The sequence below is a fragment of the Carettochelys insculpta genome, chromosome 1 (genome assembly GCF_033958435.1).
Source record: "Carettochelys insculpta isolate YL-2023 chromosome 1, ASM3395843v1, whole genome shotgun sequence".
NCBI lineage: Eukaryota > Metazoa > Chordata > Testudines > Carettochelyidae > Carettochelys > Carettochelys insculpta.
In genome coordinates this window covers 356,188,539-356,203,533 of record NC_134137.1, presented here as the reverse complement: position 1 = coordinate 356,203,533, position 14,995 = coordinate 356,188,539, and the positions used below count along the sequence as shown (strand labels likewise).

At 46.0% G+C, this 14,995-nt stretch overlaps 1 protein-coding gene across 1 annotated transcript in view; it reads right to left on the bottom strand.

Annotated features, from left to right (window-relative positions):
* Positions 1-14,995, bottom strand: part of CCDC146 (coiled-coil domain containing 146) — a 176,596-nt gene that overhangs the window by 14,958 nt on the left and 146,643 nt on the right. The window contains exons 12-15 of the mRNA XM_075017091.1: positions 13,070-13,158; positions 12,813-12,977; positions 9,672-9,896; positions 8,967-9,195 (exon numbers count right to left, since the gene is read on the bottom strand). Coding sequence (XP_074873192.1) covers positions 8,967-9,195; positions 9,672-9,896; positions 12,813-12,977; positions 13,070-13,158 — 708 coding nt within the window. The remainder of the gene's footprint in view (positions 1-8,966; positions 9,196-9,671; positions 9,897-12,812; positions 12,978-13,069; positions 13,159-14,995) is intronic.

The following is a 14,995-nucleotide window of genomic DNA, read 5'->3' as shown; positions in this document are numbered from 1 at the left end:
TTTCCTTAGAGACTAGTAGCTGGCTTAGGGACTAAATTTGGTTTGGTGTCACAGAAGGCTAAATTGGTATTAAGGAGCAGATGTGGATCCACTACATTAGGTCAACATCTTGGAAAAATAATTAGTCTTGAAAGGCATGTGGTACATCTGAACTGGAACCAGGTACTACAACACTTCAGAGTTTGAACCCAGCCAGGGACCAAAGCCCCAGGAACAGATTCACATGTAAGAACAGTTACCTGTTGTGTAACTGGTGTTCTTCAAGATGCATTGCTCATGTCCATTCCAAGTGGGTGTACACTGATGCATGCTCAGTTGCCAGAAGCTTTTTGCCCAAGCTAGTAGCCATAGGGTCAGTGCAGCACCCCCTGGAGTGGCACCTGTACGGTGACCAATATATGCTATGCCTTACCCACCCCCCAGCTCAGTTCCTTCTTGCCGGCTACTCTGACAGTGGGGAAGACAGGAGGGTTTTGGAATGGACATGAGCAACATATGTCAAAGAACACCAGTTACTGAACAGGTAACTGTCTTTTCTTCTTTGAGTAATTGCTCATGTGCATTCCAGGTTGGGTGAACACAAGCCAATGCCTAGGAGGCGGTGTCGGAGCCCTGAAAGGAATGTAGGACAGCCCTGCTCACCGCAGCATCTTTCCCTGCGTGCTGCGTCAATGCATAATGCACTGTAAACATGTGAATTGAGGACCAAGTGGCCACCTTGCAGATGTCCTGGATAAGGACTCTGGCCAAATACACCATAGAGGATGCCTGTGCCCTGGTAGAGTGAGCTCTGCTCAGGGGAGGGGGGACCCCATCAGTTTTTAACACTCTCTGACACAGGCCACTATCCAGGAGAAGATCTGCTGGGAGGAGACCAGGAGCCCCTTCATCCTGTCTGCCACCACAACAAATAGCTGTTGAGAAGGGTCTGGTCCTGTCCATATGGAAGGCCAGTGCCCTCTGAACATCCACAGTATGTAAACTCTACTCCCTAGAGCCGTGTCTACACGTGCACGCTACTTCGAAGTAGCGGCACCAACTTCGAAATAGCACCCGTCACGGCTACACGTGTTGGGCGCTATTTCGATGTTAACATCGACGTTAGGCGGTGAGACGTCAAAGCCGCTAACCCCATGAGGGGATGGGAATAGCGCCCTACTTCGAAGTTGAACGTCGAAGTAGGGCATGTGTAGACGATCTGCGTCCCGCAACATCGAAATAGCGGGGTCCGCCATGGTGGCCCTCAGCTGAGGGGTTGAGAGACGCTCTCTCCCCAGCCCCTGCGGGGCTCTATGGTCACCGTGTGCAGCAGCCCTTAGCCCAGGGCTTCTGGCTGCTGCAGCTGCAGCTGGGGATCCATGCTGCATGCACAGGGTCTGCAACCAGTTGTCGGCTCTGTGGATCTTGTGTTGTTTAGTGCAACTGTGTCTGGGAGGGGCCCTTTAAGGGAGCAGCTTGCTGTTGAGTCCGCCCTGTGACCTTGTCTGCAGCTGCGCCTGGCACCCTTATTTCGATGTGTGCTACTTTGGCGTGTAGATGTTCCCTTGCAGCGCCTATTTTGATGTGGTGCTGCGCAACGTCAATGTTGAACGTCGACGTTGCCAGCCCTGGAGGACGTGTAGACGTTATTCATCGAAATAGCCTATTTCGATGTCGCTACATCGAAATAAGCTACTTCGATGTAGGCTTCACGTGTAGACGTAGCTTAGGAGAGGCATGAGGTTTTTGGATAAAACACCAGTAGGGCAACGTCCTGGTTGACGTGAAAGGGGGAGATCACCTTTGGCAGGAACGCCGGATTGGGTCTCAACCTGACCGTAACCTTGTGGAACACCATATAGAGAGGGTCCACCATCAGACCCCATAGTTCTGACACCCTCCTGGCTGAGGTAATGGCCACCAAGAATGCTGTCTTGTGACTGAAGAATAAGAGGGAGCAGGTGACGAGGGGGTAGAAAGTGGCTGCCATAAGCTTTGACAATACCAGATTGAGGTCCCACACCAATGCCTAGGAGGCGAGATTGGAGCCCTGAAAGAACTGCAGGACAGCCCTGCCCACTGCAGCATTTTCCCACGCATGCTGCATCAAAGTGTAATGTGTTATAAATGTATGAATTGAGGACAAGGTAGCTGCTCTACAGATGTACTGGATAGGAACCCTGGCCAAATATGCTGTTGAGGAAGCTTGTGCTCTGGTAGAGTGAGCTCTGATTGGGGCAGGGAGAACCCCCACCAGCTTATAACGTACTTTAATACAGGCCACTATCCAGAAGGAGATGGGCTGGGAGAAGACTAGAAGGCCCTTCATCCTATCTGCACCACAACAAACAGCTGCTGGGACTTTCTGAAGGGTTTGATCCTGTCTATATAGAAGGCCAGTGCCCTTCAAACGTCCAAAGTATGTAAACTCTGCTCCCTAGGGAAGGCATGAGGTTTTGAGTAAAAGACCGCTAGGGCAATGTGCTGATTGACGTGAAATGGGGAGACCACCTTTGGCAGTAACGCCGGAAGGGGTCTCAACCTGACCTTATCCTCGTGGAATGCTGTACAGAGCAGGTCCACCATCACAGCCCTGAGTTCCAACACCCTCCTGGCCAAGGCAATGGCCACCAAGAATGCTGTTTTGTAACTAAGAAATAAGAGGGAGCAGGAAGCAAGGTGTTTGAAAGGGGGCCCCAAGAGTCTTTACCATACCAAATTGAGGTCCCACACCAGCAGGGGGCGGGGGTCGCACCTGTGGGCTGACCCTTTCTGGGCCCTTCATAAAAGTCTTTTCCACACGGTTTAAGAAGACTGAGGATAGACATGGCTCAGGGTGGAAGGCCAAGGTAGCCACTAAGTGCACCTTGATAGAGCATAGTGACAACTTTTGTGACTCAAGAACAGCAAGTAGTCCAGAATAACCAGTATTGGAGTTTGCACTGAGGATAACCCCTTCTGAGCTGCTCAGGTCGAAAATCTTTTTCCTTTGGCTACATATGTTGCCTTTGTGGAGGGCTTCCTGCTGTTTAACAACACATCTTTCACAGGTTCCTAGCACGAAAGCGCCACCACTTTCAGTCATGGAGCTTACATGCTGTGAGGTGTAGTGCTTGAAGAGTGGGGTGGTGCAGTCTCCTCTTCTTCTGTGTCAACAGGTCTGGGGATAATGGGAGTGCCATTGGGTCACAGATGGATGGCTCCATTTGAGTACCAATGCTGCCAAGCCCATGCTGGGGCCACCAGGATGACTGGTGCCCAGTCTGCCTGAATTTTGAGTAGGTTCCAGTGGATGAGTGGCACCGGAGGGAAGGTGTAAAGCAGAGGGCCTGACCAGTGAATGCTGAAAGCATCTGCCCAGAAGCCCAGGCTCAGATTTTAGTATGAGCAGAATATCCAGCACTTCACATTGAAATAGGAGGCGAATAAGTCTAACTGGGGATGTCCCCACTTCTGGAAAATTAAATACAGCACATCCGAGTTTAGCCACCGCTTGTGGTGCATGAAAGACCTGCTGAGACGCTCCGTAGATAATACGCTTCCAGGAGAATTTAATGTTGAATGCAAAACTCACAAAGCCTGAGGGCCTTGTAGCTCAGGGGAGAGGAGTGTGTGCCCCCCCTTGCTTGCTTACATAGTACATTGCTGTGGTGTTGTCCATGCTCACAGCTATGCATTGACCCTTTAGATTGTCCCAGAACACCTCGTATGCAAGCCTGATGGCTCTGAGTTCTTGAACATTTATGTAGCACTGGGCCTCCTTGCTTCACAGGGCCTGGATCTGGCGTTCTCCCAGATGCATCCCCCAGCCCAAGTCTGAAGCATCCGTGACTAAATAGAGAGAGGGGAGGGTGGGGGTGGGGGGGTTTGAAGGGCACTCCCATGCAGACTGACTGAGCATCCAGCCACCAGTGTAGGGTTAACAGCACCCGTGGTGGGACTGTCACCCACATGTCTATGCTGTCTCTGACAGGTCAATACACTGAGGCAAGCCACAGTTGGAAGGGACGCATTCTCAACCTGGCATGCTAGACTAAAAATGTGCATGCTGCCATGTGACCCAGCAACCTGAGGCAGCCTCTGTCCATTGTGGTGGGAAACTTGAGCGAGTCATGGATAAGAGATGCCATGGCCTGAAACATGCTTTGTGGCAGGAAGGCTCTGGCCTGCCCCACATCCAGTAAAGCCCCCACAAACTCCATGACTTGAGTGGGGGTTTACACCGACTTTGTCTCATTTACCATGAGACCGAGAGAGTTGAACGTTTGTTGTACCAGCTGCATGTGCTGTGCAACCTAGCGCTGCGAGCAACCCCTGACCAGCCAATCGTCCAGTTACAGAAAAGGTGTACCCTATACCTGCATAGGAAGGTGGTCACTACTGCCATGCATTTGATGAAGACCCTTGGGGTGGAGAACAGTCTGAATGGAAGGACTGTGAACTGATAGTAGTCGTTTCCCACCACAAAAATGGAGGAACTTCCTGTGGGTGGATAAATTGCTATGTGCAAATACGCATCCTATAAGTTGAGAGTGGCAAACCAGTCCCACTAGGCCAGTGTCAGAATGATTAGGCCCAGGGATATCATATGAAACCTTATCTTTTTCTCAAATTTGTTTATGTTTCGCAGGTTCAAAATGGATCTTAGCCTCCCTTTCGCTTTGGGATTAGGAAATAATGGGAATAAGACCCCTACCCCCAAAACTGATGGAGAACCTCCTTTCTATCCCCCTCCATTGGAGGAGGGACTGTATCTCCTGCATGAGGAGATTCTCGTGAGAGAGGTCCCTGATGAGGGATGGGCAGGAGGGTGGGAAGGGTGGTACACGGAAACCTGGATAGCGTATTCCCCTCTCTACCATGCATAAGACCCACTGGTCCAAGGTTATGTTGTTCCAAGCATGGCAGAAGGGGGATAGGTGGGATGAAAATAAAAGCCAAGCTGGAACGGTGTCACACCCAACTGTCTTATTAAAATTGTTGTTTGGGCCCAGGAGAGGGATTTTGGTGACTCTGGTCCTGAGTCTGCTGGCCCTGACGACTTATTAGTATGGCCCCATCTCCTATTGGTATCCCTTTGTTGCTGAGGGAATTGGCTGAACTGAGGCCTAGGAGTGAAATGTTGATGTTGGGTCACAGGGGTGTGCAGGCCAAGTGAACATAAAATGGCCTTCAAGTCTTTCAGGCTGTGAGCCTTTTGTCTTTCTTTTCTGAAAACAGACATGGACCTTCGAAGGACAGATGCTGAATAGCTTGTTGGACTGCACAGGGGAGCCCCAAACACTTGTAACCATGCCCACCTACTCATGGCTATCCTGGAGGCCATGCCCCTGGTGGCAGCATCTGCTGCATCCAGTGCCACCTGCAATACTGTCGTGGATATGAGCTTATGCTCATTTACCACCTTAAATTCATGCTTACTCTCCCGTGGGACCAGCTCTGAGAGAGGGGCTAAGGAACTGGATGTGCTGCACATGTGTCTGTTAACCAGAGCCTGTTGGTTAGAAATCCTTAACTGATGGCCTCCGTTCAAATAAACCTTCCTACTGGATAGGTCAAGGTGTTTGGCCTTTCTGTTTTCAGGGGAAGGTCCTTGAAACCCCTGTCTCACCCTATGATTTACTGCATCGATGACCAGGGAGTTGGGGGCGGGGGGGGGCCTTAAACACGTGCTGATTGCTCTGGGCAGAAACAAAGTACCGATGCTTGTTCCTTCTGGCTGTGGGTAGGTCAGAGGCCGGGGTCTGCCACACTATCTTTGCCTTACTGGCAGTTGTTTTAATAATAGGCAGTGCCACCCTTGTGGCCCTGAAGCCGCGAGGATGTCTGTCACTGGGTCCATTTTGTCCCTGACTCCCTCTGCTTGCATACCCAGGCCCTGGACAACCCAGCATAGCAGATGCTGATATGCCTTACTGTCCTCCATAACTGGGGATGCCGAGGACCCAGCCAAAGCCTTTTCAGGGGAGGATGAGGACGATACACCCGCCCCTTCCATGCCCACTGGCAAGAGGGGTACTAAATTTCCTGGTTGAGTCCCCGGCACCATGGTCATGCTCAGTGCCTGGGGTAAAGCGTTTGAATATAATGCAGGCTGCATTGGGGCACATCAGAGTAACTCAGCACCTAGGACGGCATCGGCACCCCTGGTGCTATAGGTCCTGGTGCCTGCATGGGTGGTGCCCAGAGTTGGGTTGGTGCCATCTGTGATGGTGCCGACATCGGTATTGAGCCCACCAAAGGGGCCGCTGGTGCCACCATCCACTGTGGCGCAATGATCATGTGCTCTCACTCCTGGCTGAGCTGTAGTAATAAAGTCAGACTCTGATGCTGACTCTGCCACCGATGATCGGGGTGGTGCTGTGGGGCCCATAGTCTGTGCCGGCTCATGTTGTCCTTGCGCTGTGTGGTAAGACATCCTGAACGGGGTTCATCGTAGCTGGTTTGCCTTGTGAAGGCTGGTCTGGTGCCAGGAATGGCGATGATGCCATAAAGGATGACTCCTGCCCAGTGGTTTGCATTGGCACCTGTATCTGGGCAGTCCCTCCAGCTGAGATGAGGACTCATGGTGCAGTGTCAGTCCTGGCACCGTGATCCATAAGAGGCCCTGTGCTGCAATGAATGCCTCTGGCATTGAGGGCAGCCTCAGAAAGTGCAGGTTCCTGCTGTGTGCCAGCATCTATACCAGCACTTCATGACCCGACTCATGGTGTGCTCTGGCAGACACCTTAGCGGGTTCTCCACTCTTCTGTGTCATCTTGTAGTGCTAGGAGCCAACACGTGGTTCCATCAGCAGCAGCTTTCTGACAGCACCAATGGTGCTGGGGTGCTCTGCATTGACAATGCACCGCTCTGAACTCCCACAGAGGAGATGGCTGGCTGCACAGCCACTTCCATCAGTAGGACTTTTAAACATTGTGATCTGTCCTTTAGAGTCCTAGGCTTGAAGGCCTTACAAATGGAACGATATTCTCGAAGGTGTGCCTCACCGAAGCAACTCAAAGAAGTCTTCTGTGGATCACTCTTAGGCATCTGTTTGCCACATTTTGAGCAGGTTTTGAAACCTGGAGAGCCAGGCATCCCCTGGCGCCGAAGTGCCAAGAGGAATTAAAGTCCCACCTCGGCTCTCTGACAACTATGTGAACTATTTACAAGTGATGAGAACTATCTAAACTACAACTATTTACACTAAAAATTACTAACTAATTTACAGGTGATGGCTACCAGCTGGACTACAAGAAAGAGAGAGCTCCAGTAATCGACAGCGTGGCGAGAAGGAACTGGGTGGGTTGGGCAGTGCATATATTGGTCACCATACAGGCGCCACTCCAGGGGGGGAGAGCCATACCGACCCTGTGGCTACTGGCTAGGGCAAAAAGCTTCCAGAAACTGAGCATGCGCCAGCATACACCCAACTTGGAAGGCACATGAGCAATCACTCAAAGAAGAACTTCAGAGATTCAAATTCAGCAACCAACCTCAACATTTTAAGTTTGAATTCAAGGTTATAGTTTTCATTCCAATCTAGCAGGTACAACAAAGCCCACAGAATGTGTCTCACCAGAGACAGTGCCTACTGTCAATCTCAGATGTGGAGTCCCATTAGAAAGTGGCAGAAGTAATGAGAGAGCTGGATCAACTGGCCTACAGGAAGAACAACGTTGGGACATGACCTTTTGCTTTTAAAATTCTGCTACCTTATATTTTGCCATTGGTCACTGGAACAATCTCTCACCTGGCGAAACTTTTGAAACATACCCTGTCATTAATATTGTGCCCACCATGCTTTGCTGCTTCCCGATTTTATGCTGTTTATTATGCAAAAGATTAAAAGAACCCAAACAACAGTAGTCTCCCTTTACATAAACCTTTACACTTAATAAAGCCACCATCATGAAGGAGAAGCTCCAGAATGTTAAAAATAGCTGCTGCGGTATCTGCTTTGCTTCAGTTGAGGAAGCAACCCCTCTGTGTTTTGTCACTGAACGTGCCTGACTAATTCTCCATCTCAGTTCAGATCCCAGCTGAAACATTTTTATTCCCTCTGGCTTGTTTCTCACTCCCTCTACTCACTATGAACTTGGTAATTCAGCTGATTATAGCACATCAATAAAGTTCTATGGGGTACAGTTCTATGAAAGACACTATACAAAACTGTTTTCTCTTAGCTGTACATCCAATTTCCTTGAAAGAGCAGAGGTAACAGAATGCAGTGCTCTCTTACAATGAGCCACGGTCTGTGCAACTACCAGCAGCACTTATACACCATAAATTACAATTCTGTCCAGAAGCAAAGGGAATATGCTTGGAAAAGATTACCATCTGGAGATAAGGTCAGAAGTAAATGAGTCATTTCAGAAAGCAAAGGAAAAATACACACAGCAATGATGAACACTACAGCTTGTTAATTGTTTAATGTCATTTTGTAGTGAGAGCTAAAACTCTCACTGTTTTTGATAGGGAGGAACGTGTACCATGATTATATCATAGAAGGCAGAATAGTCTCCAGTGTAGGTTTAAGGTCAAGTGTTCTCAGTGAATTGAGCTACTATTTTGCAAAGAGGCCTGGCTGACAAAAGACACAGTCAATACATTTTTGAGTAATTTCATACTGTTCCTGTTTTTTACACGATGCCTTTCCTACAGTTTAACCATGCTGATGTTAAAAGCAATGTTATTTTTATCTTTGGTCCCAACCACTTCAGTATGTGAGTTGATTGAAGTCAATAGGACTACTGACTTTCTTAATGTTATGCACACATGTAAGTGCTTCACAGGATTGGTATTTTAAAGTTTTGTCAGTTTGTGTCACCCATACTTTTGACACACTTGCTTTTCTTATGGAATGAACTGAAATTCCCAGAACTGTGATTTAATTTCTTTTATCAGAATGACAGAATTGTATGACCTGAAACAATTTAGTATTTTTTTAAAAGATAGAAATAAAAGTCATGCCTCCCAAAAATTAGTTCCCTAATTCCACCTACCTGAATTTGAAGTACCACCAGATCTGCATCCAAGGCATTCTTCATTGGCAGCATTTTCAGGGATAACGCAATCTGTCTCTTTTTCTCAGCTAGCTTCAGCTTCAGAAACCTGATCTTTTCATCCATTACATGTATCTCAATATCTCCATTTCTACTCATCATCTCCTGAATATTTATTTTTTCATAGAAAATACATACTTCTTCTTCTCTCTCAATGAGCAAAATGCCACTGCAATAAACCCATAATAAAAAGTTAAAGGAAAGGTTTAAGAAAACATGGTTACTTACCTCTCATAACTGTAGTTCTTCAAGAGGCATAGGGGCGGGGGATATGCACGCCAATCGTCAGAGCTTTTTTCCTGCTAGCAGTACCTGTTGGGATGGCTGTAGAGCTCCCTGGAGTGGTATCAGTATGCTGGTGCATATATACAACAACTAGCCCTCCCTCCACTCAATTCTGTGGCTAATAGTAGGCATCTTCCAGTACTATTTTCCATTTCAAAATTTAATCACAAAACTATGGTCACTTTATATTTATAGGCAAAATACAACAGTATCAACAACAATAAACTTCAGATGGACACCAACACTAGATCCTATGGAGAAAGGGTGTGTTTCATTAACTGCTGGTTAACGTTTTAAATACTTGAAATGTTGTGGAAGTGACTCAAAACGTTTTATGTATCAAATTACCCCATTATTTACCTTTCATTTCGAAGCAGAACAGCCCTTTCATATTTTTTGCGTAGTTGTACCATTTCCTCTTCAATGTGGGTGAGCATATTTGTGAGTCTGTCGACATCCAGCAACTGTTGCTCTCTCTTTTCCTTCATCTCTTGTAGAGTTGCAATAACTTTGCAAACATCACTTTGGATGCTGTCTTTGATAGTAATATTATTTGAATGCTTCAGAAGGTGTTTCTGCAGTTTTCTATAATAAAAGAAACAGAGGAAAGGTTCTTTGATTCTGCACCGGACCTGGTCTGTGGTCTGGGCAGGGCGGCCAAGGCTGTGGCCTGGCTGGCACAGGCGGGGACGTTCCTGAGGTGCCCCTGATGACTTCTTCCTCATGCCAGAGTGTGAGGTGGTCCCACAGCTCTGACTCTTCCTTGGCTGCTCCCCTGCCAGTCTGCCCTCATCATTGTTCCCAGGGTAATGCCTTGGGATGCACTGGAGGGCTGGCTGCTTGCTGTGCCAGGCATCACTGCAGGGGTGGCAGGTGTCTGGGTGCAGCAGCCCAGCATATGCTGCCAGCCTTCACAGTCCCTGCTTCCTGCTGCATGGTTTCTGGGTCCATGCAGCTTTAACTGCTGCTGGAATCAGGCACTATAGAGCCCCCAGGGGCTTACTAGAGTTCTCCAGGCTCTGGCAGGGAGCCGCTATGATGGACCACTTCTTCCGGAAGAAGCAGTCTGCGAGTGTCCACATGTGCTTTCTTCTGGAAGAATCTTCTGGAAGAAGGCGCTACTCCTGTTACTGAACTGGCACTAGGAATCCAGAAGAAGTGGTGAGTTGTTCTGGAAGAAGGCACTATTCCTGTTACTGAACTGGCACTAGGAATCCAGAAGAAGTGGTGAGTTGTTCTGGAAGAAGGTGCTATTCCTGTTACTGAACTGGCACTAGGAATCCAGAAGAAGTGGTGAGTTGTTCTGGAAGAAGGCACTATTCATGATACAGAACCGGCATTAGGAATCCAGAAGAAGCGGTGAGTTCTTTCAGATTCCTTCCGGAAGACCACCTTGCACGTGTGGACACTCCACAGATCTTCCATAAGAAGCTGGTGTTCTTCCAGAAGATCTCACACGTGTAGATGCAGCCTTGGAGAACAGACACCCTAATAGGTGGGACAGGCAGCTCCCTGACCTGCTGCCCTGCCCAGCAAAAGGTGGTGTTTCCCCAGGGGACCACTGATTTTCAATGTGGGGAAGAGTGAGAGACTACCCACTAGAAAGCAAGGCACTGCATCTTGCCTTCTTTTTTGGTTCTGAGTGATGCTAACCACTGGACACCAGTGCCCTCTGGGATTCCCCACTTTTTCTAATTTTCTTCTGAAAATTAGATGTTTGGCTTCAAAGAGAGGGGAATGAGGGAAGTGCAGGCTGGGAAGATGATGGCAGGTGGTCTCAGGGCACATTTGGTTAAAAGGACCATGATGCAGATGACTCAAACAATATTTCAGTGGGGAAAGAAACGTCTGAAAAATGGTTACTAATGCAGCAGTGTAAAAACCCAGAATGCAGTGGGGCTCAGGGAGCTGTGGGATAAGTTCCCACAGGACACTGCTGCAACAGTTGAACTTTGGTGATTAGTGGGGACACACTAAGACAACTTTGTGGGCAGATGCGGACACTCAACTTTGACTTTATAAAATCCAGTGTTACACATTTGACTTTGATAAATTCAACCTTATTTTGTAATGTAAACATACACTATGGCTATTCTCTGCCTTCTCGGGGGGGGGGGGGGGGGGCGGGGGGGCTAGAGGGGCCACTCAGGAGATAAAGTAATATGAAATAACACTGGTGCAATTTTTTCTAAATGTTCATAAAGTCTAGTTCTATTTCTATTTAAATAATATTACTAAAATAATATCTTGCACTGCTCTCATGCCTTCAATTAAAAGATCTCCAAATATTTTACAAACATTAGTTGTTCCTTACCTAACACTCATAAGTGAGAAAAGTATTAACAGCCTCATTTTGCAGATGAGTAAACTGATGAAAAGAGAAGTTAAGTGACTAAAATAAGATCAAATAGTGAATCACAGGCAAAAGAAGAATTAAAATTAGAACTCATGATGCCCAGAAATCTGTATTTTCTAGCCACTGGATGATTCTCCCTCCCTAATAAGGTGGATTTCAGTTGCCACATGGTCCTTTCATCTAAACTGCTAAAAAGATAGTAATTAGAATTACTTTCCATTACTAATTCAAATACATATTTATCTCTGTTATGAATAAATTAATATTAACAGCAACAAAAAGCTCTACCAGAGGAAGTGTGATCTTATGGTTAAACACTGAATTAGGAGTTAGGTCACCTGGATGCTATTCTTGGGTTTGCCGTTGAGTAGCTCTGTGACATAGGAATCACTAAGCCTCTCTGCTTTACTTTTACCTCATGTAATTAGGGATAAGGTGACTTCTTCACTTCAGAAGGTGCTATAAGTTTTATTTAAACATTCACAAAGAAAATTGAGATAGAAACTGTTACAGAAGTACAAAGTATTATTAAATGTTTTATGGCTGACTATTTGTGAGGTGGATACATTCAATACATCTGTTCCCTGAATTTTGCAGACTGCAGCAGGCCAATGACAGTAAATCCATTTTCCCATGCAAAAATCAAGTAAATAAGCTTGGTACAAGGCAGTTCCATGTCACCTGGGTTAGAAGAAATCTTGTGGCCAAGTGGTAAAACCATTGCAAAACTACTAAAGCACCAGTAACTCTGGCTCTGTGGAATGCAATCAATGGTCACTGGCTATGTATAAAAGTGGATCCACTGGCCTTATTCCACTACTCCCCGTGCCCCAACTGGCTTGACTCTCAAAACCAGCCATGTAGAGTGGCAAATACAAGAAAGGCTCCACAATATGCAAATGCAAATGTTGAACTCTGTAACTCATAATGAGTGTAGAATCCCTGAATGGGCTCTTGAGATCCTGCTTCCTGCCCACACACAATGACCTCACGCTGGCATCAGCGGCTCCCTGTGACTGCAAATGATGTGGCAAGTTTTGCCTCATAATGAATAACTCTCACTTTACAATTCCATACATCAAATAAATAATGATATCTTAAGCCTCTAAAGATTGAAGGAATCCTGGGCTGTTATTGACACTCACCTTTCTTTAATTATAACATTGCTCCTTAAAATTTCCATCTCATTCTCTAGCATTTTTACCCTCTCTTTAATTTCAGTTGTTTTCTGGCGAGCAGTGTGCACTAAGTTTACACATTTGTTTCTCTCATTTCGAATAATGTCATACATTTTAGCAAACCCTTTAAGTCTGGAAAAAAATGAAAGTATTTAAGGAAACGGTTATTACATCCCTTATACACAAACCACTAAAAATGTGTCAATGTGTCACAGTTCTCTTACTGTCTTTGGATTTCTTTCTTCTTCTTCTTATATTCCCTTATTTCAAGTTCCTTTGTTTTTATTTCTTTAATGATGTTGTTGAGCCTAACCTGAAACATAAATAGCATTGAACATTTTAATAGTTCAAGAACTACAAAGTAATTCCAAATCTGAAGTTGAAGACACTTGTTTATGTCATTTTAAATGACATAAGACAGTTACAAAAACTTAATTTACATAGATGATAATGAAGCATTGAGGAAAATTATTCTAAAGACTCATATTTTGTTCTAACTATAATAAAATAAGAGGTGTTCTTTAGTTGTTTGATTACCAGTGGAAGAGTAATCACAAAGGACAAAGAGAGGAAAAACAGCCTTCCTGAAAAGACTGCTAACAATATCAGGGAACACAACTGACTCACATAAAGTCATTCAACAATATTAACTATTATTACTGTAGTTAATAGTTTGATGCTGCATATAAAAAAATCACCAGTCCTTCTTTGCGAAAGCATTCAGCTTGCTACGTGTTGACTGACTTCTCAGTGTTGCTGAATATCTTACTAGTTTCAATGGGAGTTGAAGGCACACAACACCTTTCAGGAGAAGCTGAATAACTTGCAGGAGTGGTTGATAATGAGTAAAACACTGGAAAAATTAATCCTTTCATTGAGGTCAGTAAAGTTTGACTAGGAATGAACATGACCCATCTGTAGGATTCTTGACAATGCACCATTGCAAGCTGTCTAAGAGGAGGCAAAATAGCCCTATCCTGTAGCTATGGAGCAGCTCATCATCCTAATTCCCCCAGTCTTTTTGCCTCCTTCTTTCTGAGCCTGAAGTTTCCCAGAAGTAGCAGCCACCTCCTATGCATGGGGGGCAGCCATGAGACTACATATGCTGCCCTCACTCCAAGCACCATCCCTACAGCTTGCAACGGCTGGGACCCACTGCCAATGGGAGCTGCAGGAAAAGCACTTGTAGACTGGTGGCTAGTGCAGAGCCAGCTTGCCACATCTCTTTGTAGGAGCTGGCTGGAAATGGCATGTGTCACTGCTTTCAGGAGCTGCTTGAGGAAAGTGCAGCCCAGAGGCTGCACCACTGCGAGCCCCATGCCGTAAATCCCTGCCTCAGCCCTAATCCCCTTCCCATCCTCCACCCCCATTGGTCCAGCCCTGAGTACCTTCCTGAACACCAAACCTCTCCTAACCAGACCAACCACTCCCTCTTGCACCCCAACCTCAATTTCATGGCCTACCATACCTCAGACCAAAAAGTTTGCCCACTCCTGTTGTGAGTGGTGCATTAACGGTTCTATTTATGCTTTTGCTGGGTTATTTTTATCTGCTATGCGGAAATGATTAATCAGTATACATAAAGTAAAGAGTTACAAAGGTATCTCAAAAATCCAGGTGTACTGGGCTACAAAATGGCAGATGAAATTTAATGTTGATAAATTCAAAGTAATACATATTCAAAAAAATAATCCCAACTACACACACAAAATGATAGGGTCTAAATTAGCTGTTACCACTCACGAAAGAGATCTTCACATCATTGCGGACAGTTATCTGAAAAAAAACCCACTCAATGTGCAGTTCCAGTCAAAAGAGCTAACAGAATCTTGAGAATCATTAGGAAAGGGATAGATAAAAAGACAGAAAATAATATTTTGCCTTTATATAAATTGATGCCACACCTTGAACACTGTGTGCAGATCTGGTCAGCCCATCTCAAAAAGATATAATGGAATTGGAAAACGTACAGAAAAGAGCAACAAAATTATTAAGGGCACAGAACAGCTTCTGTGTGAGGAGAGACTAATAAAACTAGGGCTTTTCAGCTGAAAAGAGATAACTAAGCAGGCATATTGAAGAGGTCAATAAAATCACGGTTGGTTTGGAGAAAGTACATCAGAAGCTATTATTTCATGATGCAAGAACTA